This window comes from Tursiops truncatus, chromosome 10, assembly GCF_011762595.2.
Source record: "Tursiops truncatus isolate mTurTru1 chromosome 10, mTurTru1.mat.Y, whole genome shotgun sequence".
NCBI lineage: Eukaryota > Metazoa > Chordata > Mammalia > Artiodactyla > Delphinidae > Tursiops > Tursiops truncatus.
In genome coordinates this window covers 94,963,912-94,991,251 of record NC_047043.1, presented here as the reverse complement: position 1 = coordinate 94,991,251, position 27,340 = coordinate 94,963,912, and the positions used below count along the sequence as shown (strand labels likewise).

The window sequence follows — 27,340 nt, the reverse complement described above, 5'->3', positions numbered from 1 at the left end:
TGGCTTTTTCCAGAGGGGGACGGAAGTCAATCGAACCTTCACCAGACAGGATTCTGCTTGTCTATAGACAAGAATTGTTTTCCATTGTGCTCGGTTATCTACAATTTACAGAACTGTAACCTAGCTCAAGGGCAGTGGATGACTGGAATCCTGGAAGGGTGGCTCTAGAAAATGCATAGTTTTCAGCCGAAGCACAAATTTTCCCCTAAACCCAGTTATTCATGGGAATAACTACAGGGAATATGATGGGTACTGGAGGAAAACAGTCTCAAAACTTTGTGTTAACTACTTGCAGTATGAATCTTTCTAAAATGTATTTTTATAGGATCTACAACATCATTTTGGACCATGACTTAAGTGTTTAAGGTTGCTAGATAAGTAAGTACAGCCTCAGCTGTTTGAACCATGATTCAGAGTCACAAATAGATGTGTTCAAGTCCATGGTCGAATGACGAACAGCTACTCTTTATTGAGTAAATTAATGTACACTAATAATGGTGACCTGGAGGTCAGGCTTAAATTATCTTCAGAGGTGTTAAAGTAGTAGTAAATTAAGATTGGTTAATTATAATATCCTAAGATAAGGTAGATTGGTGGTGGTGGGGATCTTAGATTATTAAAGGGGTTCTGATAGGAAACAGGCAAGAAATGTGAAGGAAAAAGGGGAAATTAAAGTAGATATCCTGTGTTTTTATCCAACTTTCCTAGAAGCTTCTGCTTTTATACTCAGTGTTCTTCCTCTTAGTACTCGGTTGTGTCTGGGAAGTTAGAATGGTGTCTTTTGGTTATATTTAAGAAAACAGCATCTTTCATACTCTTATCAAAAAGCCTTTTTAGGGCTTCCCTGGTGGCGCAGTGGTTGAGAGTCTGCCTGCCGATGCAGGGGACACGGGTTCGTGCCCCAGTCCAGGAAGATCCCACATGCCGCGGAGCGGCTAGGCCCGTGAGCCATGACTGCTGAGCCTGTGTGTCTGGAGCCTGTTCTCCACAACGGGAGAGGCCACAACAGTGAGAGGCCAGCGTACGGCAAAAAGAAAAGCCTTTTTAAAAGAGTGGGATATGGCAAGAAACTACAGTTGCGAACTAGGAATATCATGTTTCAAGTTTGTATCTGAGGAAGGGGGAAGATATAAAAGAATGCTTCCTCAGCTCCCCAGGCCTTTTAAATTCGTTGTAAGTGTGTCCAAAGGGTGCTGTTCTTGAGCAAGCTTGTGTTATTCTTGGTGTTCAGTCCATCGGTTGTAGACATGTAACTTTTATAGTCCTTGATTTCCTGAGAAGATCTTTTGAATTTCAGGTATAAAACATCAGAATGAATTTCAGCGTCTGGTGGATCAAGCCAAAAAAGGATATAAGAAAACTGTTGGAATGTCAAAAAAAAAAGTAAAAGAAGAAGATGAATCTACAGAAAAGCTATTATCTGTATGCGTGGGTAAGAGACTTTAACTAAAAACAGAAGTATATGGAATTTTTAAATTTTTAATATCAAAAGGAAAAAACAAAGGAATTTACTTTGGACTTAATTGGTATTTGAAATGGGCAAAAGTATTTTTAGACATATAGCAGTTGTTGGATGTAAACTAGGTTTATTACTCTGGGAAGAATGATCGTGGAGATGTCCTGAAGACACAGTTTCTAAAATCTGTCTTCCTTTCCATTAATGAGAAATCAGAAGTTTTTTAGTTGTTTAAGCTTGAGGTATAGGATTTATTGCTGCAGATCCTTAGGTATCCTACAAAGAGAATAAATTATTTTTATTATAGGTCGCTGGTAATAACTTTGGATGGAATGTTCTGCTAAAATATCTAAGGCTAGTACACAGCACATTCCAATTTCAACCCATTTTAAAATTTGAGATTGATATTATATTTGTGTTGCCAGGACTTTGGGCCAGTGAACAAAAAAACAATCATAATGGAGGAAAGTGCACAAGAAAATTCTTTATTATTTTGTCTTTATTGTGATAAAAATAAACAAAACATATTTATCATTTTAACCATTCATAAATGTACAATTCAGTGGCATTAAGTACACTCACGGTGTTGTGTCACCATCACCACTATTACACCCAAAACTTTTTCATCATTTCCAGTGAAAACTCTGTACCCATTAAATAATAACTCTTCCACTTTCCCCACCATTTCTTGGTAATCTCTGGTCTACTTTCTGTGTCTATGAATTTGCTTATTCTAGGTACCTCATATAAGTGGAATCATATATTATTTGTCCTTCGTCAGCTTATTTCATTAAGCATAATGTTTTCAAGGTCCCCATGTTGTAGCATATATCAAAATTTCATTATTTTTTATGGCTGAATTCCATTGTATCTATATACCACATTTTGTTTATCCATTCTTCTGTAATGGGTTATTTTCACCTTTTGGCAGTTGTGAATAATGCTGCTGTGTGCATTGGTGTTCATGTATCTGTTCAAGTCTCTGCTTTCCATTCTTTTGGATATGTACCTAGCAATGGAATTTCTGGTTCACATAGTAATTCTTTGTTTACCTTTTCAGAAACCACCAAACTATTTTCCATAGTGGCTGCACCATTTTACATTCCCACCAGCAATGCTTGAGGATTCCAATTTCTCTATATGTGTGTCAACACTCGTTATTTTCCCTTTTTTTTTTTTTTTTTTTTTTTACTGTAGCCACCTTGGTAGATGTCAATTTGTATCTCATTGTGGTTTTTTGATTTGTATTTTTCTAATGACTAATGATGTTGAGCATCTTTTTATATGGTTAGTGGCCATTTGTTTTTCTTCTTTGGAGAAATGTCTGTTCAAGTCTTTTGCCCATTTTTTAATTGGCTTGTTTGTTTTTTTGTTGTTGAGTTTTAAGAGTTCTTTAAATATTTTGAATATTAATCCATTATATATATGGTTTGCAAATGTTTTTCAGCTTTTTTCTGGGTTGTTTTTTTGTTTTCAGGATAGTATCTTTTGATGCATAGAGTGCTTTATTTTGATGAAGACCAGTTTATCAATTTTTTCTTTTGTTGCTTGTGCTTTTGCTGTTATAGCCATGAAGTTGTTGCAAAATCAGTGTCATGAAGATTTTCCTATGTGATTTCTCCGAAGAGTTTTATAGTTTTAGCTCTTACGTTTAGGCCTGTGGTCCACTTTGAGTTAATTTTTGTATATGGTGTAAGTAACGGTCCATCTTCATCTTTTTGCATGTAGATAATGCAGTTTTCTGAGCACCATTTGTTAAAAAGACTGTCCTTTCTCTGTTGAATGCTTTTGACATCCTTGTTGAAAATCAATTGACCATGTATGTGAGGGTTTATTTCTGTACTCTGTGTTGTATTTAATTGGTCTGTATGTCTATCCTTACGCCAATGCTATACTGTTTTAATTACCATAGCTTTGTAACAAAGTTAAGAGTTGGAGTCCTCCAACTCTTGGGGTATGAGTCCTCCAACTTTATTCTTCCTTTTCAAGGTTGTTTTGGCCATTTGGTTCCCTTGAGAGTCCATGTGAATGTTACGATGGATTTTTCTATTTCTGCAAAAAGTGCCATTGGGATTGCATTGATTAGTTGCTTTGGTTAGTTGACATCTTAACAATATTAAGTCTTCTGTTCCATGAACACAGGATGTCTGTCATTCATTTTTGTCTTTTTAAAAATTACTTTCAACAATGTTTTGTAGTTTTCAACATGCAAGTCTTTCACCTCCTTGGTTAGATTTATTTCTGAGTGTTTTATTCTTTCAGTGCTATTACATTCTTTATTTTTGTCCTCAGTTCTTGTGGTGTCATGTAGTAGGTTGCTGCCTGAGTATAAGTATATACTTTATGGTCTTTGTGAACAAGTTAAATTTGTTCATTGCAGTTGTTAAAGGACGTTGTCAGAGAGTAGTTGAGGTCCTGAGAAAATCTGGCTTAATATCTCGGATTAAGAGAATATTTTTGTTTATTGGCTGAATCTCTTTTGAAAATGATTGATTGCTTGTAGTCAGGGGTGGTGTATTCTTTGTGTTTGTGCACATGAGTATTGCTCTGTCTGGGGTTCAGCGATGAGTGCTGCTGGTAGATAGCTGCGCGTGAACGCGTGTGTCTGGGAGGGGTGGGGAGTGTGAGAGAGAGGCAGACAGACTGGCACAGACCAAAAGGTTGGGCTTTTTTTTTTTTTGTGGTACGCGGGCCTCTCACTGTTGTGGCCTCTCCCGTTGCGGGGCACAGGCTCCAGACGCGCAGGCTCAGTGGCCATGGCTCACGGGGCCAGCCGCTCCGTGGCATGTGGGATCTTCCCGGACCTGGGCACGAACCCGTGTCCCCTGCATCGGCAGGCAGACTCTCAACCATTGCGCCACCAGGGAAGCCCAGGTTGGGCTTTTTATAGCATCATACAACCAGTGTAACTTTTGCTCTTTAGAGTAAACTTGCTCATTAAAGTGCCAATATAAGTGAACAAGGTATGTGTCCTGTTAAGTAAAACCTTCATCTGTTTTTGTTACTTTACATTTCTTTAGGGAGGTTTAATGTCGGGCCCTCATGTTTTCGGCTTTATTTGGAGTTCTGTCCTGAGATCCATGGGCAGATATGAAGGATAACTGACTTCCATTGCCCCCAGTTGTTGAATGATATTTGTCTGCAAGAGGGAATTTATCCTGTAGAAGCTTATATAAGAGGGGAAGAAGTAAGAGAAGAATATAAATCAGGTGCAAAAATAAAAGGTAGTTTTATGTTGAATTCCTGCTCCGTGGTTTGCCGGCTTGATTGCATTCTCCCAGCCAGTTGAGTGATAAGAGTTGCCTGGGTTCACCGGGTTTACTGGGTGATTGATTCCTCTCAACTGGTCCTAGGTGTCTGTTTACAAGAGAATATCCTAGAGATCCTGGATGGTCCTTTTAGTTGACTGCATGTTTCCCTTTCCCAGGTAAACATTAGAGGGTACAGTTTTGTTTTGGTAATGAGCAGGCTTAGCGAAAGCCAGACAACATCAGGAGCTTATTTTTAGAAATTGTACTCTTGTGTGATGTAGGCTGTTCACGAGGGTAACAAAAACTTATAATTGTTTCTGGAAAAATCTTGACCATATGGAGTTGGAAAGGTTTTTGTTTATTTGTTTGAAGAATCTTATTCTTTTTCCATAAACTTTATCTTTATAACAAAACCTTGACAGTTCTCATTGGTGTCCTTTGTTAAAGGTCACTTGCCTCCACAAGTGCATGAGTGATGTGTGAAAGCTCTTCTTCTCTGTGAGCAAACCCATGAAAGGGGACTCTATCCCAGTAGCACGTGTCAGGCATGTCAAGAACTCACTTGGTCCCTGAATCTTAAAGCCAGCACAAGTGAAGTCCCAGCAGAGCCCTGAAACACATCTTGAGGGAGGGGCCTGGACACTGAAGAATCCTGCACAGAGATGATTTTCTGCACTCATATTCACAGATATTTGGTCACATCTGCATGTCATCTTCCTGCAAACACCGTGTCTGTATCCCCCCAGCTTTCCTGGGCCTTTATCTTTATCTGCAGTAAGAGACCTCGGAAAGTGAGAATATGATAAGGGATGTGTAGAAATGTGACATGTGTTGGATCACACAGATATATTGGTTATGTCTTATTAGTTTTTCTCTTCCCCAGTGAATATTAGATTCTATGTAACAGATTTAGAAAAATGTCCAGATGGATTCACTACCATTCAGCAGTCAGTGACAAATATTGTGCTTCTCTTATTAATTGAATCTTTAATCCTTTTTTGTCATGTTTCTTATGTTTATCACTCTTCTCTGATCTGTGAAATATTCAGGAATTCTTTAGTAATACTGTAAATAAAAGCCTCATTAGAATGATAAGTTTCTCCCTGCTCCTGGTTTTAAAGAACATTTTATTTTTGAATTAATTAATCTGGAAATACATTGGGTGGACAGTATAACCAGATAGCACCAGTGTAGTGCTAATTCTTACTCTGTGGCTGTCACTAGAGTTTTGGAATCAGTGTTCCATAAACTCCTATTTTACCAAATAGGAATATTAAATGTTGTGGAAATAATAAATACACAGAGGTTGTAAATTTGAAGGTACTCTTAAATGTTTCTTTTTTTTCTTTCTTTCATTTCTTTTTTCCTTTTTAGGACAGGAAGATAATAAAATGAAATTCTCAGATATACCCTCAGTAACAAACCACTTCCCTCAGTCAAAGCTGGACTCCCCAGGGAAACTAGAGCCTGACAGACCAGATGATTCTTCCAGTTGTACTGATATTCAAGAGGAAGCTCTTTCTTCACCAGAGTCAGAGTCATGCAATAGGTAAGAAACTTGCAGTAGTTGATTATTTTAAATTTCTGTTTTCTATGCATGCTAAGAGACCAGCACAAGTAGCCAGAAAATAGCTTTGTGCCCTGGTGCCATTCCTCATCTCCTTCCACTGTCTCCTGCGCTTTGTAGGGTTCACAGAGGGATCAGGGCGGGATGTGGGGCGTATGTGCAGCAGTCACTGGGGACTTCGTCTTCTGCTCTGTAGGCTTTTTTTTTTTTTTAGTTTTTTAAAATTGTTACTGGAGTATAGTTGATTTACAGTATTGTGTTAGTTTCTGCTGTACAGCAAAGTGAATCTGTTACACATATATCCACTCTTTTTTTAGATTCTTTTCCCATATAGGCCACTATGAGTATTGGGTAGAGTTCTTTGTGCTATACAGTAGGTCCTTATTAGTTATCTATTTTATATATAGTAGTGTGTGTATGTCAATCCCAGTCTTCCAACTTTATCCCTTCCCCCTCCCCCTTATCCCATGGTAACCATAAGTTTATTTTCTGCATCTGTAACTCTTTTTCTCTTTTGTAGATAAGTTCATTTGTACCCTTTTCTTAGATTCCACATATAAGCAATATCATACGGTATTTGTCTTTGTCTGTCTGACTTAGTTCACTCAGTATGACAATGCCTCGGTCCATCCATGTTGCTGCAAATGTAGCCTTTATATAGATATTTTTCCTAGAGTTAGAAAAGAGAGCCTGACTGGCAGTGAAATTTTTATCAAAAGAATGAGTGAAGGAGGTAAACACAGCTACACTAGAAAGTAGAGGTGGCCAGAAAGACAAAAGAAAGAAAAATTTAATTGAGCAAATAGAATGGATGGGGAACCTTTTACAATGAGAGATTTGGAGGTGAGTCATTTTTCCAAAATTTTTAAAAGACAATTTAAGAAGATGATGTGTTTTTGAAAGATGACATAGTGTTGTGTTATAGTTACCATTTTGTGTTCTCACCATTCACTTTATATGATAAATGCTACCCATGTTTCTACCTCATCTTTGTAACTTTTTTTAGTAGATGCAGCATTCTGTTGGGTTTCTGTACCATAATTGACCAAACTTTTAAATTTCTATTGTATTTCTACATCTTCCCTAGTGTTTTTTATACTTACACACCTAAAGCTGTGGTAGAGCTCTCCCTATAGGAAGTCTTTTGTTTCTAATGAATTACTCCCTTAACTTTAGCATCATTTTGACCTCGGTAGGTGGTGTTGTTGCCTTCTGAATGAATTGTACCAATTTTAAATGCTGACAGCAACATGTTATTTAATCTTTGGTATTTGTTCATTTAAAAATTGTTCACAGTAGTCTAGAATGATAGATTATGTCTAGTCTAAAATATCAAATTAAGAAGAAATTTTTTTATGAGAAGAATATACCCAAGGACCCTCTGCTTTCCTAGGGTTCTTGGAAAACAGCTTCAGGTTATTCAGAATCAAGTATTAGGAAGGGAAAATCTTCTCATTTTGCCCTGAACATTTTCAAGATCAGATCGGGATCAGTTTTTTCCCGAGTTGGGTAAAGGCAGAACATACGGTAGCCTGAGTTTCTGCAAGACTGTGGCTCTGCTGCACAGTTACTCTGGATCAGGCCATTCCTGTAAGTTCATTGGGTAGTGTTTGCTTTTAAACACAAAACTTATCAGAGTACAGGGTAGAAACGGAGAAGAAACAGAGTTCAGGGAAATAAGAGTGAGTTTTTAAGCATAGTCACGAGATGCCCGAATGTTCTGGAATGCCAGGATGAAATGGGACATTTTAATAAATTTGGAGTGGAGGGTGGAATGGAGGAAAATGAAAGGGGAGACACATGGCAGCCAGATGTATTTTTATCTTGTGGTGAGAGTGTGGAAAACAGGATGAGTTTGTTGGAGGTGTTGGCCTCAGACAGACTTACAGGCATCACTGAACTGTGAGAGGGTTATTAAACCATTGAATTTCTTTTAAAGTAGGCTCTTATATGCTTCCACACTTTAATTAGTTATGCATGTATATATGTCTACACACACACACACACACACCCCCCCAATACACCCATGACCAGTGGAACTACCTGCTAATTGTGAATTTTTAACAGCTTTATTGAGATATAATTTACATACCATACAATTCACTCATTTAAGTGACAATTCAGTGGTTTTTACTGTGTTGCCAAAGTTGTGCCACCATCACCACAATTTTAGAGCATTTTCATCACCCGGAAAAGAAACCTCATCCCCATGAGCAGTCACTCCACAGTTCCTCCCAGCTCTGCTAGCTCCTGGCAACTACTGATCTACTCTGTCTCTATTGATCTGCCTGTTTTGGACATCTCATATAAACAGGATCATACAATATGTGGTCTTTTGTAACTGGCTTCTTTTACTTAGTATACTGTCTGCAAGGTTTATCCATTTTGTATCATGTTTCAGTACTATATTCCTTTTTCTTTCTAAATTATATTCCATTGTATGGATATGCATTTTATTTATTCATTTATTAGTTGATGGACGTTTGGGTTGTTTCTAATTGTAGTTTTGACAAGGACAAAAATCATTGACTTTGTTTGCACACTTTGGAAGCTTAGCTTTAGAGACCGAATATGAGGATTTGCGTGGCTTGCCTTGAGAAATCGGTCAGTGTCTGGTACTCATATCTCAAGTATAAAGAAGTGTTACACACATTGTAAATATTAAATATGTTAAACTTTAAAATTTTAATTTAATTAAGTACGCTTTTATACCCTCCTTTTAATTTGCCCTGTCATTTTGTCAGTCTAAGGTTTTTTACATTTAAAATGTTGTGTCTGTTCCTTATATAAGACCTAGAAACTCAGGCTAAAGGGAGAGTGGGAGTACAGTGGTATTTGCTTTGATACCAGGGCGGACCACTGGGCAGCCGATTCCCGAGTGGACCGTGGAGGAGGAAGTGTGCAGGGGGAGCAGCCGTGGTGCAGCAGGAAAGTACAGGCTTACGTTTGAGTGGCTTCGGGTCAGGATCTGCTGGGTGATTTGGGAGTCAATCTTTTGAAGTCCGTTTCCATAGCTATGAAAAGCATGTATAAATATCTTCTGTCTCAGATCTGTTGGGAAGATGAAATGAGATAATAGATGTGAGGGTCTTTGATAAATATATGATTATTACTCTGGTTTTATAAAGACCAAATCAATTGAATTTTCTTCAGTAATACTTTAAAACTTGGGTCTCTAGGACTGGATATTTCAGAAATGCTTTCATAGTCCTCTATTCCTTCATTCTAATTCTTAGAGTAAATCCCACAATTTATTTTTTTTTCCTACTTCCGTTCTGAACTTTAGAAAGTTGTGAGCCTGGGCTAATTAGTTCCATTGAAAATTCATTTAATTCAGCCTCAGCTGGGTGCTCACCACCTAATTTACTCCTTATTGCATTTCCTACCCAGTTGCCTGTGTCTGTTTCCTCACTTTGAATGAACACCTTGTCTCCCAGTTCACCAAGGCAGCTAATCTGACCTGTCTCCAGATCTTCCTTTCCATTTTAAGGTTTCTTGTAATTTCTGACCACTTCTTTCTGTTAGTTGTAAGAGAAAGATATATTTCTTAATACATTTCTAAAGACATATTCTTTCTTAAGATGAATGCATCCACCTCCTCTGAGACTTTGCTCCATCACTCATGTCTTAAGTTTGCTCTCAGATGACGCTTTTTCGTAGCCCTTCCTCCGATCTCTTCTCTTATTCTTCCCACTATGCAGGAAGTAATTTTGACTTCCTCTGTGAATTCCTGTAGCAGCGTCTCTGAATTCCATAGCAGTTTGTCTAAATCAAATCTTGCCTTGTATTATAGTTATTTGACTATCCTTGTCCTTCCTATTATTACTCATCAAAGTCCTTAAGAATTGAGTCTGTCACTCATTTAAAAAAATATCTCCTGCCTTGGGTCACTACACGACCATTATTAAGTGAAGGATTTCTTGATTCTAAGGTGTACATTTTCTGTTTTACATTTTAATGTCTGAAATTGTGATAGGTACAGTGATCAATGGCGTTTTACAGTTGCTGCCAGCCAGGTGGTAGTTGTGATATACTTGCCAGTGTGTGAGTTTCAGTTGAGTTACATGTATTGTTAACATTACATTGGTTTGTCATTTAAAATGTCTTCAACAAAATAACGAGAAAAAAGTTGTGTACGAAGAAAGTAACAAAATACAGCAGGGTGAAAGTTTGATGTTAGCGAGGTAGTGTTCACTGTTGGATGAATGACTGTATTTCTGTATTTTCTTGCAAAACAGTCAAATGATTTACAAGACCTGAAGATGCCCACAAGTGTCTGAAGACTTGTTACGTTTTGTTAGTGAACTATGTGCAAAGGATTGCTTGTTTGTTACATGATCTACTGAAGGCAGGAGAAATGGTCACATCCCTTGGAATAGATGGGAAAAATTTCAAAGTAATAACAGTGAGCCTGACTGATTCATCTGTTGCAAAGACTATTGTTTGGGTGTCAAGTATCAATTTGTCAGACATTTCTTGCTGTCTTTGAACAGAAGCTGCTCATCTTCCAGTCACAGGTTATGTGATTGAGAAAAACAAAATTATGAGTTTAATTTGCAGAATGGGTGTCAGTGCCTTAAATGAAATGCCTGGAGACAATTGTCAGGTAATTTGGAGAAATGCTTTATCTCCAGTACTTTTGGTGGTACGGAGGATGACTTTGTGAGGGAAAAAACAGACATCGTAGACGTTGAGTCAAAACACAATGAAGAGGGCTTCCCTGGTGGCACAGTGGTTGAGAGTCTGCCTGCCAATGCAGGGGACGCGGGTTCGTGCCCCGGTCCGGGAAGATCCCACATGCCGCGGAGCGGCTGGGCCCGTGAGCCATGGCCACTGAGCCTGCGCGTCCAGAGCCTGTGCTCCGCAATGGGAGAGGCCACAACAGTGAGAGGCCCGCGTACCGCAAAAAAAACAAAACAACAAAAAAAAAAACACGATGAAGTGTAGGGCTCCAAATCTGAATATGTTTTAGGAATACTTTAACCAACTTATTTCAGTTTTTAAAAAAATATATGTACAACAATGGTATAAGATAAAAACCTATGTCTACATATGTTTAAAAGAACTCTGGATATGTAAACATTAAAAATAATGGTTCCTCTTACCATTAATGTTGTCTTAGATTTTTGAAATGTAGTATCTGAATATGAATAAGGTCCCTAACTCACTTTAAGCATAATTTTACCACCTAGTTGGAAACTAATAAAGTCGGTCATAACACTCATAAAGTTGGTGGTAACCTGGCAGAAGGCTGTCACAAAGTATAGTGATCCATTGGTGAATGCCAGTGCGATTTAGTGACTCTAAAATCTAAATGGTCAAGAGAGATACGCAGTTGATTAGGATAATTAACACCTTAGAAATCAGGACAAGAATTCAAAGTGAAAAGGGACCCATCACAACCAAATGCCTTTAGTGGAATCAAAGCATTTCAGAGATTAGTGGTCTTTATTTGTCTGGTCCAACATTTATTTTCCATAATTCAGACATCACATGGAAGGGCGATGAGACATGACACTCAGTGACTTTGTTCAGATCTTTTCCAACCCTAACATTCTGTAATCCTTTTATTTTTGACAAGTTAATAGTTGATACATTATCTGTGTTCTTCTACCGCTTGACCATTGCAGACCATGAATCAACCTTCTAGAATTATGCTTATTCCTTGTACATTGAAGTGTTCATTTTTTACGAAAATTTTCTCATTTTCTTTTTATGATAGTTTTATTGCTTTCACTGTAAAGCCCTAGATTTTCAAAACAACTTTTAATTTAGATGTTATGCATGCTTATTGTGAAAAATAGAAAATTTAGGTAAACAAAAAGTAAGAGTCCAGTAAAATTTTATCAGCCAGAAAGAACTGTTAACACTTTCATATGTACATTCTTCTAAAGACAGCAGTATGGGTACATGGATACTTAGAGGAACATTTTTAATACAGAAGCATCATACTATTTTGTAAATTTTTATGCTTTTTTTTTCTCTTTTAAAGAGACAAGTCATGCTGTTTTAGGTCTAATGTGAGTGAAAATAAATTGTGAGTTGTTTTTTTAATTTATGTAGTCATGCTGTAATACAGATTATAGATCTTATTGAATTACACTGTTGGTTTTCTTTGTGTTAGAGCAGTATTTAAATTTATGTAATATGCCAGATTGACAACTAAGAATAATCTTACTTTAAGATCCAATAGGTGTATCTAATCCAAATAATTACTAGGATGAAATTGTTGCTAATTTGTTTCTTAACTCGTAAATAAGTACCTCTTTTAGAGTTTTAATTATTAATGTTATATTGATTCTTTCTTGCCAAGTTGAAGACAGATGATAAAAAAATTGATAAGAATTTTAGATTTTTGTACACCCCCTAGATGACTTCCGGGAGTTCAAGAGACTTGTCCAAATTTCTGTAAATTCACTTATTGTTCTTCTTAAGAAGAGAGGGCTTTTGTTCCCTGAGTTTTGGCAAGCAGAAAAAACTCCATTTTTATTGAGTGCTAAGTTATAAGAAAATATGCTTTTGATTATGACCCTAGAGAGGAAGCTTTAATCTTCATGTAGAGATGAATAGTGGTCATGCTGTTCTTTGGAAGAACCTTTAGATAATTATTTAAAAAAAATATTTATGCACTTTAATTCTAGGCAATATAAGTTAAAAAGAAACTTTTTATGTAACTGGAAAAAATTGAGTAATGTCATAGATTAGGTAATATTATATCAGTATTCAATTTCCTGATTTTGAAAATTTTATTATTGTTGTGTAAGTGAATGTACTTGTTCTTAAGAAATGCACGCTGAAGGGTTAAAGGGACATGATGGCTGAAACTCTCAGTGCTTAAAAAAATAACGTGTATGTGTGTGAGCGTACACACACAGAGAGAAAGAGTGAGAAAGCAAATGTGGCAAAATGTTAGCAATTGGAAAATCTGGGTGAAGGGTCTAAGAGTCATTTTTTTTGTAAGTGTGAAATTGTTAAAATTAAAAAAAATTATTGGAAAGGGTCATTTTCCATAATCAGAGAAGCTTGTTTATACCAGAAGATTTTCTAAAGGAAAGATTTATAGTTACGATTTTATTGGCTAAAAAAAGTGGTAGCCAGGGATCTACATGGGATGCTGAGTATTGTTTTCAGTCTCTGAAACCATATTTATTTCAGTCAGTCTGTTCAGGACTGACCCAACATGGTTACCTCAGCTTTGGTGTGTTAGAGAGTGTGGGCTAATGAAGCAGGGACTTTGATTTCAGTAGGAATGAAGAGTATCACAGAGACCACCTAATTTCACTGCTTGGTAACCTGTAACCTGCGTGAACCTTCTTGCAGATGCCAAGTGCTGGTCATAAAAGAACCTGGGTCAGATAAGGTGTGCATGAGTACATTTTAACTTTTCACACTTCCTGGCCAAAACCATTACCTCTTTTTTGATGCTAGGTCAGTAGCAGCATCAGTGTAGGAATTACAATACAGACAGGCACAGAACACCGGAAACTTTGACAAAGAGGCGTATTAACTGTGGGCCGTGCATTTCATATATTTTGGTACAACTTTTCCTCACTTTTCAGTCATTTTTCCAAGAGCTATCTGTCCAAACTTCTTAAGAGCAAGAGAGCAAAAAACAAAAATATGTGAAGAAATCTTGATTACAATTTGTTGGAAACTTTAAGGAGTAGTTAAATTTCAGCTTTTCTTAAATTCTGAGTCAATTGGAGAATGATGGGGAAATTGTAAGAGAAAAAGTGCCATTGTGATACTCATCTGAGGAATGTAGAGTACTGGCACCATCAGCCTGTTGATGAGACCACGCTGAGTTTATTGCTTGTTGAAGGGAATGGGAAACACTACCTCTATCATCGAAGTGGCCTCTCAGCCAGAGGGGCAAAGCTGACTTGTGTGTTGAGATGACGATTTTGGTTTAGTCAGTTCTTTCAGTGCGGGTCTTGGTTAGGATTGGGTAAACCTGATAGTTCAGAATTGGTGAGTACAGCAAGATGAGGATTCCTGAGGAGAGGAGCTCCAAGAGTCCTTGGGGGATGTCCCTTGATGCTTGCTATTGAAAAGCTGATGGGTTTTGTAGGAGGCTTTTGGACTCAACAGTATGTGAATGCTAGGAGTGTTCTGTGTTATATCACTTAGTCCACAGGCAAGCCCATTTTAGAGAAGTGGAAATGAAAGGTCTAAGGGGTCACATAAGCAGCTTAGGGTTGTACGCATGGTAGATGGCAGTACCAGGACTTGAGCCGAGGTCTAGTTGACGTCAGAGCCCAAGTTTTCCTGACTGATAATGCTTATGGCCAAGCCGGCTCGCTCTTCACATTCTTGAAAGAGTGTAAACATGCCGTGCTTGAAATGTTTGGGTTTCCTGAGAAGCAGACCCCGAGACAAGGATTTGAGTGGAAGTGGTTAATTTAGAAGGTGAAAGAACCACACCGTAGGGAGTGGGGAAGTGCGACAGGAAAGGGAAGATAGCATTTAAGGGGCATATTATCAAACCAGACGTCCCTGTGAACGACGGGGGTTTATCCCTCCTGGGAACTGGGAGCTGGTTTAAAACACACCTGAGTTGTCCCACCCAAGGCAAGGGGCAGGGGTATGTCGTTTGGTTGGGGGCTGCTCCCTGCTGCTTCTAGCCTTTCATGCTGGCGACAGAGCTGGCTCCAGCACGTCAGGCAAAGGCGCTTACGTTTGGAGATCAAGTACATCAGGGGATGAGGGCAAGGGGATAGGGGCAGGGCACTAGTGGGATCTGCCCAGGCCGTGATTCCAACTGAAGACAGGAAACTGGTTTGGTTTTCTGTAGACTCTATTAATGCAAATGGGGTACTGTAGACTTCTGTCTGTATCTCGGGCCCAAGAGAAGGCAGGAGCGGGGGTGGGGGGAGTCCCAGAGCTCATTGCCCCTCTGTGCCCCTGTTTGCCAAGCTCACTTGCCCGTCGCTGCCAGGAAGGGGAGACGTAAGGGTATTTGGGGGCTGTTGTATAAGTGGTAGACGAGCAGATGCCAGGGAGAGAAAGGGACAGATAATCTCGAAAGCTCTGAGACAAATGGGTCCACAAACTGCTGGAGGAAAATGTGTTTGTTGATGAGAAACAATTTACTTTTTCCTCTTGTGTGATAGATAATGAACTGAAGTATGAAGTAATCTTTTTTTATCAAACTGAAGTTCACCAACATACTAAATAAAAATCTCTGGGTCTTAGGCAGGAAAATCACAAGCACGGAACTGGGAGTTCTTTGATTGTCGGGAATATTTCCTCGTTATCCTGGTTTGTTTCTCCCGGCGGCAGTTAGAGCACTGTTAGTGGGCCTTGTGGTCTCTGTGGATGTCCTCTCCGCTTTGGACCTGACTCTCCAGGGTGTGGCAGAAGAAGCCAGCTGGTCTTTCTGGGGAAAGTCTTTAGAAGTACCTCATTAAAAGGTGACAATATTGTGTGCCTTTGAATCCTCCTTGGACAAAAAGCGGGGGAGAAAGCTAACCTTTTATTTGGCACATTTCATAGCAATTATTTTTAACTGTTTTTTACACAGAATTGCTTCTTCATGATTAAGAATTAGAAGGTATTTTGAAGTACACTTCTCTGTACTCTGATTTGCACTGATGTGTGAACCTTAAATATTTCTCTAATATGTATTTGCTGGGGTTTTTCCCTGACTTATTTCAGAAGACTTTTGTCTAATTCTGCTCGTCCGTAGCTTAGCGTTTTCATCTGTAGCTTAGCGTAATATTTTTTTTCTGTCATGTTACTTGTGTGTATTTGTCTTAAGTGGATGGCAAATGGGAGTCAGGTTTCTGACTGTTGAAGGGGAGACTACAGACAAATAAGGCTAAAACTATCCATGTGGTAGTGGATTAGAATTGGAGACCTTAAAATGAACTCACATTTAGCTTAATATAGAGTCAGATGGATACATACAGAAATATTTATAGATCTGTGTGTGTAAGTGAGCTAGTTATTTTACACATGGGTTTCCTTTTTCTGTGAGCTGCCAGGGCCGAGAAGCAAGGGCAGCACAGCTGCAAGGAGCACACCTAGTGCCCTGATCTTGGTATTTAATAACATTTTCCAGTGCTTCTTGGAGAAGTGGCTGAATCCAGGGCTAGGGCAGGAAGCAGGGAAATGCTAGAAAAAGAGACAGAAAAGGGGGGAAGGAAGGTGAGAGGAAAGGAAAGGGAAAAGAAGGGGAGAAGAAGAGAAAACAAAAACCTGACAGACATACCTCAGCCAAGAGGTCAAGGTCAGCATCAACAGCAGTGTTCTGTTGATGGCGTGTGTGCTCTTGGTGTGATGCCCTGGAAATGACACATTCCCTCTGTGGTCTTCCTCCTCCAAACTCAGTAACCTCAGTCAGACTGCGTGAAAAACATCAGACAAACTCCAGTTGAGGGTCATTCTGCAAAATGACCTGACCAGCATGCCTCAAAACTGTCAAGGTCATCAAAAACAAGGAAAATCTGAGAAACCAACACTGTCTGGAGGCAGCTAAGGAGATATGACTACTAACTGTAATGTGGTGTCCTGAATGGGACACTGGAACCAAAAAAGGACATTAAGTAAAGACTAAAGAAATACAAGTCAAATATGAACCTTAGTAATAATAACGTATTAATATTGCTTCATTGGTTGTAACTAATGTATCAGACCTAATGTAGGATGTTAACAATAGAAGAAACTGGGTGTGGGGCATATGGGAACTTTCTGTACTATCTTTGCAACTTCTCTGTAAATATAAAACTATTCTAAAATTAAAGATTTTTTTTAAGTACATTACAACATCAAAATAAGGAGACATAGTGGCATGAAAATATTCAAAGAGTGTATTGAATACTGGAAAACCAAAGTCATCGAAACATTTTCTTCAGTGGTAAATTGCACAGTTTCTAGGTTGTAGTAAGTTTAGTTATTGAATTCTTTTTTTCTTTCATTTAATAGTACGTATTACATTTAGTCATATAAATTAATAAAGCCCTGTGGAGTACGTTCCATAAGGTGCATTATTTTGTACTATGTTAAAATTTAATCCATAAATGAAGCGTGAAGGAAAAATTCTGTTTTCCTCTCGGTTGTCTTACTTGTTTTATCAGTTTTGCTTTCTTGTGCTAATGTTTTTACTTTATAGACTGATTCCACCTCAGAGGATGTAGCTAACCCGGCCTTTACGTTTCATCAAAAGAGAAAACATGCACCGTTTACGATAGGCCTCATCATCTTCAGTTACCATGTTTTCATTAGTGAATATATACTTGTAAAAGTGGTTTGAGTAGTGATCCTCCCAGAACAATGTGAAAGTACAGATAGTTTTATCTTTTCTCGCGTTCTCATTGGCAAAGGGTATTTGCTGTTAAATAATGAGGTTTTCTTCTAATCTCAGATACTTCATGTTGGCACGTTTTAAGGATTTTTTTTTTTAATGCATTTTCACTGGGTAATCTGATGGGCTTCTTTATAGTAGCTTTTTTTGTTTTTGTTTTATAATAAATTCATGATTTTTCAGCATTCTGAGTCAACCCTAGGTGGTAGATATTTTTCTTTGTTTTCACCAAATTCATGAACTGCCATGATATAAAGACCCTCTGTAAAATTACTTTGCGCCCTTCAATTTTCTGTATCAGGAGAGAGTTTTACAATTCCATAGTGGTTGCTAACTTGCGTATCTAAAATGCTTGTTGAAATTGGCAGTCCCTTCTAGGTTCCACACTTGTCACATGATACCTTCATTGTCATAGCTTGTAGCAGTGTCTGATTGTCACCGGAGGTTTTGGTACGATGACTGTAGTTGTGAGAGTTTGGGTTGGCATGACGCGGTAATACTTGCTATTTGCATAAGGTTGAAGTTTTTAAAAATGTGTTTCCCTTTTTAGTTTTTCAGACATTTTGTAAACCATATAGGAATTCTTGTTTCAGTGTGCTTCTTTGTATATTTGGCTTGATTCATAAAACAGATATAATCTTGACTGGTTCAGAGTTTAGTTCTTCATTAAAAAAAAAAAAAAAGAGTAGGCGAGAACGTATTTTTCAGAATGCTTGGAGCAGAGTAAGTATGAGACCTTGAAGGAACTACCAGTTCCTTCTAAATGTTAGAGGATCAATAGTTATTTTGGATCAGCACTCCCAGACCCCCAAGCATAGGCAGGCAGTTAAGACCTTTCTCTAGTTTAACACAAATTGTCAGAATCAGAATCCTTTAGTCTTGTTCTGGTGAATGAAATTGGATGAACTAGAAATGATATGTAACTTGTACATCATGCTGTTGGAATTTGTATTTTCAGTGAATTGTTCAAGTTTATCATTTGTTATAGTCGACTTGAAAGTTAAAGTCAGAGCTTTTTTCCTGCCTTCTCAATTTATACTATCTTTGCTTTTAAATCAGAAGAACACATGTTTTGAGGTCTCCTTGGAGACCTTCAGCACCTGGGAAGAAGGCACGTTAGGATAGAATACAAACATTTTCAATTTCAAAGATACCTTGAGAAATCACTGAATGTAGTAGCTTCATATCACAGGTAAGGAAATGGAGGCCTAGAGAGGTGATGTGACTTTTCTCAAATCATTCACCAAATAGAATTGAAGCCAGTAATTCTCAGCCCAGATTTTGCCCCGTTATAACATGAATTGCGTCAGAATTTTTATCTTGGGTGCCATTGATTCCTTTGTGAGTAGAACAGCATTTTAATTGAGTTATTTAAAATGGCAGTTAGACATAGAATGACCATATGTTCTGGTGTCTCTGAGATCAGCTGGTTCCCACTTATTCTCTTGGCATCATTATTAGTAGTACCCTGTATCACTCTCCCCAGTGTCTGGGTTTAGATGGTAGATTATATGGTTGTCCTGTCAGAGGGACATGCTGTGTTTATTTTCTCGTCTTCTTTGTTCTCTTAGTCCCACACAAATAGTCACATTCTGGAACATGGGTACATATTAAATTGCTGATTTTGCTTACTCCTATTGATTTTACCACGTAAGTAGTACCCATTGTTCTTGTATCTTAGAGAGGTTCAAGCATTAAAGTATGATGGGCCTAAAATGCAGAGGCTTGTTATTTTTTAGGTAATTCTGCAGAAGTCACTTGGGGAAGCCTGGAGGGTGCTTTCCTATGCTGCCCCTGCCCTAGTAAGCACATTTCGTTGGAGCCTTTTGCATCTTGCTCCTGGAGTATGGGTAATAGTACAGATCAAAAATTAAAAAATACGTGTCAACATTAAAATTTGGAGTCGATATAGTTTGAGAGATAATTCTCATACACTAGATCATTTGGTCTAAGGCCTCATTTTTGTGGGAACTGAGTCACAAGGCCGTTCAGTGTCCACTGCCTAAAACCCAGCAGTATAAGGCAGTTTTAAAATTCTCCTCCTCCTTGAACAGATTGTAAGACTAGAGTTTTATGGCCTGAACCTTGACTTGATAACTGGGTTTCTGTGGTTTGGTGGTTGGTATTGGCCAGGCATCCCACATTTGTACAGTTGAACATGAGTCCTCAGCATGGACAGCTGGGCAGATGATATAGAAGTGGGCCTGGCTGTGCAGAAGACATGCTGCTCCCATCAAGAGCTTCATACCCTCCCTCTTGTTGTCAAGGGAACTTGTATTCGAATGAAAGCTTCTTCAGTGGTAGAGGAAATTTTCACCTTGAGATGCTGCTTGTCTTGTAATTCCTTTCTCCTTACGGGGCTGAATATTGTAACCTGTTACTGTGATCTCGTTGTCTTCTAGTATTGGGGTTTTTTTGTGTTGGTCATTTATGCTGCTACTAGTTGAGTCAGAACAAAATGAAGCATCGTGATTTTGTCCCCCTGCCCACTTAACTTGAGATTTTGATTCAGTATCTAGTTGTAGCGGTGAAAATTTTGCTAATTAAAAAAATTTGTCCCTTACATTAGACTCTCAGAGTTAATGTCTTCTTTTTTTTCTTTTTTTCCCTTAAATTTATAAGTTAAACATAAGCACAAATGTTTGATTGTACCTCGAAATTGAGTTTTTTCCAGAGGGCCAAGAGGATTCCAGTGTTCGGAATTAACCTAATATCCTTTTATCTCTTCCTTGAAAAAAAATACACAGTACTTTTCTTCACTTTTTATAAGAATTTAAAGTGATTGACCTAAAAGGTATGATTCTCTCTTGAATACAATATTTCCTAACCCTTTCCTTGCCACCTAAAAAAATGATAGCATTTGTGTGTCAGACACTTCCATCAAAGAGATGATTGATGCTGGAGGCCAGAGGTGCTGCCATGGGCTTAAAAATTGTTTTGGCTATTCTGGGTCCTTTTGCACCTCTATATAAACTTTAAAATTAACTTGTCAGTTGCTAAAAAAGAAAGAAAAGGCCTACTGGAATTTTGGATGAGGTAAAATTCAATCTATAGATTAATTTGGGGACCAACTGACTTATCAATATTGATCTGGTAACAGTATGGTCTGGTTTATATGGTTTAAAAGGATGACTCCAGATGCTGTGAAGAGTGAACGGGGGGGTTAGAGGTGAAGCGAGTGGCAGGAGGGAGACCAGTTAGGCTTTGGTCCAGTCCATCCGAGGGGTCATGGTAGAGCAGATTAGGACCATCATGGTAAAGACGGAAATGGGTGGGATTGGGGATATATTTTGGAGGTAGGATAGACAGCATGTGCAGGTGGTTTGGACGTGGTAGGACAGGAAAAGCTCAGCCTGTGGATGAATTTTGGCTTTAACAACTGGGTGCATGGTTGTACTTGCTAAGTAAAATGGGGAAATCTGAGAGAGGCAGTAGAAAGCTTGGCCAAGGGTTGGGGGTGGGTCGTGTTGGTAATCAGGAATTTTGTTTGGGGCCTGTGAGATGATCAAGTAGAGATATCAGACAAGGAGGCGGCAGTAAGGAGAGAGATCAGGGCCCGAGATACACTTACAGGCATGGTGTTGGCTCTGAGCCTATAGTGCAGATGTGCAGAAGAAGAAAAAGGCACCTAGGACTGAACCCTCTCTCACTCGAACATTGAGAAAGTAGAAGCATTTAGAAAAGACTGAGCAAACGAGATCCAGGAAGAATAAGACCAGTGGTGGATGAAGAAAACTAAGACATTGTGATACCATGGAAGCTGACAGAAGAAAACAGATGAGAAGTCAAATGAGACAAGACTTGTTTGACTAGGGAGCAGGGACTGTGGACTTGGGCAACATGAAGGTTTTAGCAGGTGTGGCTTCGAGTGAAGGGGTTCCCTGGAAGACTGACCGGTGTGCACTGAGGGGAAGCCTTAGGGGACGAAGGAGAGAGCAACTCCCACCAGCTCTCAGGAACTTCTGCTGTGAAGGGTGGCGGAGGTTAGGACTGTACGTGGAGGAACACGGGATTGCGGGAGGGCTTTGATGGGAATATGCGATCGAGAAGGGGACACTGATGAGGGGTGGGGAGCCAGCTGCGTGAGTGAAGTCCCGAGGAGGCAGCGAGGTGGGAGCAGGTGGAAGGGTCGGCCTTTGTTAGGAGAGGGGTTGACTGACCTATAGAAGCAGCAAGGAAGTCAGGACCTAGGCACAGTTGCAGGGGCAGCAAGTTCCTGCCGGTTTTTTTGTTTTTGAATTTTTGACTGCGCTGCATGGCTTGCGGGATCTCAGTTCCCCAACCAGAGGTTGAACCTGGACCTTGGCACTGAAAGCCCAGAATCCTAAGCACTAGGCCACCAGGGAACTCCCCTGCTTTTATCTTCTTAACGTAGTTAAGGCAGTTTCATCAGCTGAGATTGGGGTGGGCTGGTGGGTAGGCAGTTTGAGGTGTGAGCCTTTGAGAATGGGAAACAGAACATGCCAGGAAAGTTTTGTAGGATCACCTGATAGTGAGGATTGCCCATACAGTAGATGCTTGCTTTGGAATTCTTTGTCGTCAACTAAGAAAAACTTCGAATGTGTTTAACTTTCAGATATAACTTAGAAATGTTGTTGACTATGAAAGAAGACATGCTAATACATTTTCTTATCATGTATAGAGGTTTAATAGAACCTTTTTTAAAACATTCCAGATTTGATATTCTTTTTGAGCACCTAGAGACTGAGAAGGAAAGGACCCACAAACTCAAAAGAAAAATGGACAAAAGCCTTGAACAGACGGTTTGCCCAGAGAGAAATGCAAATTTCATCTATTTCTCACCCGTGAGGTTGGCAAGCATCTTAACATTTGCTAATAGACTCTGCAGTAAGGGTATGAGGAAACACACACTCTCATTTATTACTACATAATACAGTCCCTAAGGAGAGGAAGCTGGTGAGACCAACCAAAAGTACTGTTTGGCCTTTTACCCAGTCTTCTCATGAATTTGTCCTGTAAGTACACCTGCACCCGTACAAATGACTATACTTGGAGTTACTCATCGAGTCATTGTTTATCATAACAGAAGGTTGGAAACTACTTTGAGTATTCATCCTTGGGGGCTGTTTGATTAAACTCTGGTACATCCACACAATGAGATGCTATGTGATTGTTCAAAAAGGAAAATCTCTACATGCTGACAGGGAGAGATTTCCAGGATACGTTTGCAAGTGAAAAGACCAAAATTCAGAACAGCATAGATAGCATTCTGCTTCTTTTCTAAAAGGGGAGGAAATGAGTATACTTTTATTTGTTTGGTTTTGCATAAAGAAACATCAGAAGAATAAACAACAAACTAATAAGTGATTATGTGCTGGAGTCAGAGGGGAACGGATTGCCTGCAGACAGAGGAGGAAGTGAGACCTCTCAGTGTCCATCTTCTCATGTCATTTTGATTTTGAACCATGTAAAGATATGAATTTACTTTAGCCAAAAAAAAGAGTAGGTACTTTACAATAAAGTTTTGGAAATCGTCGTCGTCTTCGTCAGTGTCATATTATATAAATTGATTCGTGAAGGTTCGTGATGCAGCAGTAAGGTATGACAGATATAGTAACGGGGTTTTGTAATTTAGGGGCACTGGAATTATTAAGAAAATTGCTGAATAGGTGTTTATGTTTCTGGTCAAATTAAGAGAAAACAGTATCTAAAGAAAACCTTGTCAAAGTAACTGAACCTAAGGTGTAAGTATCTTACTGTAATTCAATGATAGATTTGTTATTTTTTAAAATCTTTTTAATTGTTTTTGGAAGGTTAACACATTACATTTGGTTTTTAACTGTTAAGAATGTGTCATTGAATGAATTTGGTTTTTAACTGTTAAGAATGTGTCATTGAATGAATTTAAAGTTGCCACAAAATCTTTTTCTACTAATATACCTTACTGTTTTGTAATTTATTACAGACTGTTGTTTTTTTTTTTCTGGGAATATTTCTGGACTTCAGAATACCCCTGAAAGCTAAATGGTTCATCTTGTTTCAGATGGAGAATTTTGATTGTTGAAAAGCTTGTAGAGAAAATGTGGGAACGTGGAGTCGTGTTCCCATATCTTTTGCATTTTCAAAAGAGCTTAAACTGGGTGGTACCTGGGATCTACAGTCCTTTGGATGAATGGGGCATTGTGTCTTCCCTTATCTTCCCCTAAGATGCTATGACATCGAGTCCTTGAAATTTATATGCGTCCATCAGATCCCTGTACCTAGCCTTCCATCTTTGTTCATCTTTGTTCATCAGCTCAGCCATGGCTTTGCGCCTCTAGCAGGGTGCCTGGCACATGGTAGATTATTGAATTAATTTCCCTGAGCTTCAGTTTCCTCGTTGATAAAATAGGATGATAGTGTCTGTGCCCTGCCAGCCTCTCTGGGTGCTTCTAAAAGCAAATGAGGTGATCATGTATTGTGAATTCTTTGTAAATTGAACATTTCAGCTCTTATTAAGGATTTTCCACATATTACTTGATAAGAAGTTCATTCTGTTATTATATTTTTCTTATATCTGAGTCTGGAGCTTCCTTCATTTTATCTTTTTCTAGATCTAGTGGAGAGCATGAAAACATCCCTCTTTTCCCTTTCGTTTCTCTGAGTTTTTGTCTACCTGTCAATTGGGGATAAAACCTAGGGTTCTTCTATGAATTAAAGCTAGTGTATATAAACTAGTCATCACAGTGATTTGTAGAAGTGACTGCTAACAAAATGGTAATTTTTTGTTTTGTCATTGAGTGATTTTTTTTTTCAACCTAGGATGTTTACTATTCTAATGTTATTGTGAGCCACCTGCTAAAATACTTGGCACATAAGTTGTTGCTCACCCTATAGAACAGAGTATTTGAAACAGGGGTCTGAGGAAGGATTCATGGAGCTGGTAGCATTTATTTAAGTACCGTTGTCTAGTGGGCTTATATGCTGTCCATCAGTCTTCCAGTGATCAGCCCTTAAAGAGGTATTTTTTTAAGTTGGATATACTCAACCATGCTCAAATTAATGCCACAATTATGAGGGGAGATTTGGGGGTGGGGTGGGGATTGGTGGAGAGTAACTAGTAGATAATAGAAAAATTCCACTTGTAAGTAATCTTTAATCCGCAGGATTTTTATAGCAGATGTTTGCATTTTACCTACCCCACAGTACCCTGTGTACCTGCCATGCTGGATAAATAAAAAGTTCTGATGAATTTGCACCCTGGTGTCATAGAAACCAAAGATTAAAGATTGAAACAGCACATAGTGATCTGGTCTCCTAGGGCAAAGTGAAGCATGGTGCTGAGGCAGTTATTTGGGTAATTCAGACCCACATCTGGTTTATGAAAATGGATGCAGCGTTTATTGAACACTTACTGTGTGCCAAGCTCTATGCTAAACATTCTGTGTATTATATTGGTTAATCTTTAAAATATTCCTTTGAACTATATGTCTTATTATCCTGACTTTACAGGGGAGGATATTGAGACTTGGAAAGATTAAGTTGCTTGCCCAGGGTACACTAAATGACAGAAACAAGACTGAAACCTTGACTTTGTCCAACACTAAAACCTGTGACTTTTTTCCTCTGGGTAGTACGAGCAGTCATCCCTTTGCCAGAGGAACTTGGTATGTCACTTTTCAGCTTTGGTGGTAAAATATTGACCGGTAGAAATAGAAGGCTGCAAGAGAAAGAAAGTGTTTTCCTTCACCTGATAAGATGTTATGCCACTACTTTTGATCAGAGAATGACAAGAGTAAAATATTATAGGAGGACCAACTAGGACAAAGAACAGCCAGCAGCCAGCAAAGAAGAAAGCAGTTGAGCTTACACTTCGGAAAGTTTGAGCTGAAAATGAAGTCTACATGGTATGAAAAATTGAGTGTGGGTGTTCCAAATAGAGCTACTAGACTCTTCCTGTACAGGGGCTGGGAATTCCATAGAATTGAAGATTCATATTTTTTTGCCTATAAACCTTTATCTCATGTATTTAATTTGTATAATAATATCCACTCTAACCTGGTCTGGATGGTGACATCAGACAGCACGATTTGAACACCCTCCCACAGGGAGCTCTAACGTTCAAGTTCCAGACTCCACATTCATCTGGCTTCTTAAATCATGGTCTCCCGGAGTGTTCCAAACCCAAATTGTAGGGAATCTGAAGTTTACTCCGAAAAAATTTCTTGTCTGAGAATTAAAAGCTACAGCTGTGTAGGCTTGTGCGTGCCCTGACTCTGGGTATACTGGAGGGAGTAATTTATTTTCTCCTGTGGAGGATTGTTTAGATGTCTTGAAAGTGGGTGAAAGGAATTTTTGATCTCCAAGGCATATTAAAATGATTAAGATTTCAAAAATACTAATTACTGCTATACACAAGGAAGAGATCTGAGAGTGATAATTTTAGTAACACTGCCTGTTTTGCCCAGTAGTCTCTTTGTAAAATCCTATTTGTGAAACAGTATGTTTAATTTCAGGAATGTGGCTTTTGAGTAGAATATAGTAAGTACATTACCTTAAAAAGGAATGGACATTTCTGTCTGCTATTTTAATTGTATTAGCATCAACTCACAGTTTCTTAGTGGGGACTAGAATTGGATCAGCAGACATAGCAAAATATGCTGAAACTTCATTTTAGGTAAACGTCAAGCCTCGCAAACTTTCTATCATTCAGTTTAGTGATCTGGTTATCATCAGGTTAGTGACTGAGCTGGAGTAGAAGGAAAGGTGATGAGAATTGAGGAAATCGAGGCACTGTGCGTCGTGCTAGTTGGTAGTATTGAAGTTGCAGGCGAAGAGGAGATTGCAGACCACTTCTGAGATGTGTCTTGTAAACCTCCTGTACCATCTGTTTTCACTGAAGTAGTGTAGCAAAAACCTCTTAGGTTTGTGTCCTTAATGCTCCGCAAGTATTTTCCTTCAACAAATCGGTGATTTGTACTGATGATTTGAAAGCCCAGAGGTTAATTGATCACAGACTAATAGGTTATTTGACAGGCTTGGCCGTCCTGCTTACTTAGCTGGAAGAGTAGGGATGCTTTGTAACCTTCCTGCTGAAAAAAAATTGTATGTGTGTGTTGGAGGGTGTCAGCAGGAAGCCGACTTTACTGTTTCTCTAGTGATGTGATACCTGCCAGGACCTAGAGCTATATGACCGCCCCTTTCTCCCATTCCCCTAGCTCATGGGTTCTCAGTAGAAGCGATTTCACCCCCCAAGGGGGGGGGAATTGCTGGGGGGGGGCTAGATGGTTAAAAAGAAAATCTTACTCCGCGTGTAAAGCATGTATACACACACATAGTATGTAAACAGATATACATTATGTTTGTGGTATTAAAATTTCATGGAGGGGCAATTAGGGAAAAAAAAAAAGCTCTGAAAAGACTTCTTAGGTGTGGGGAGTGGGGGCAGTCATGGAAAAAGGTTGAGAGACACTGCCCTAGCTCCGTTCAGGTAGGGAAGAGCGGGTGATGGTATCAGTATCACTTGGCGTAGAGAGAAGGAAATGAAAATCTCCCATAAACAGCTTCAGTTTTCTTGATAAAGTTGGTGTAGTTACCACCAAAGTAAGGATTAACAAAGGTTGGGATCTTGTGAACGGAAAGGTTTAGACCTCTTCTGTGGGAATAAGGGTGGCAGTGTATGCTAGCCCTCCCCGGCGAGTGGCCAGGTGGGTCTGTCTCTTAGGAAAATAATGAAGTTGGTGAAATCTGCCTTGTGTCTCCTTGAGGGTCTTCTGCTTTTTCGTCTCCTCTCCTAATGAACACTATATTTAGCTAGCTGT

At 38.9% G+C, this 27,340-nt stretch overlaps 1 protein-coding gene across 6 annotated transcripts in view; it reads left to right on the top strand.

The window, feature by feature from the left end:
- Positions 1 to 27,340, top strand: part of RAD18 (RAD18 E3 ubiquitin protein ligase) — a 111,935-nt gene that overhangs the window by 71,279 nt on the left and 13,316 nt on the right. For 4 of the 6 annotated variants that reach the window (XM_019944660.3, XM_073787604.1, XM_033865324.2 and 1 more), the window contains 3 exons: positions 1,298 to 1,432; positions 6,082 to 6,256; positions 22,255 to 22,389. In XM_019944660.3, the coding sequence (XP_019800219.1) occupies positions 1,298 to 1,432; positions 6,082 to 6,256; positions 22,255 to 22,389 (445 nt within the window). The remainder of the gene's footprint in view (positions 1 to 1,297; positions 1,433 to 6,081; positions 6,257 to 22,254; positions 22,390 to 27,340) is intronic. The other 2 variants (XM_019944661.3, XM_019944659.3) reach the window with 1 other exon arrangement.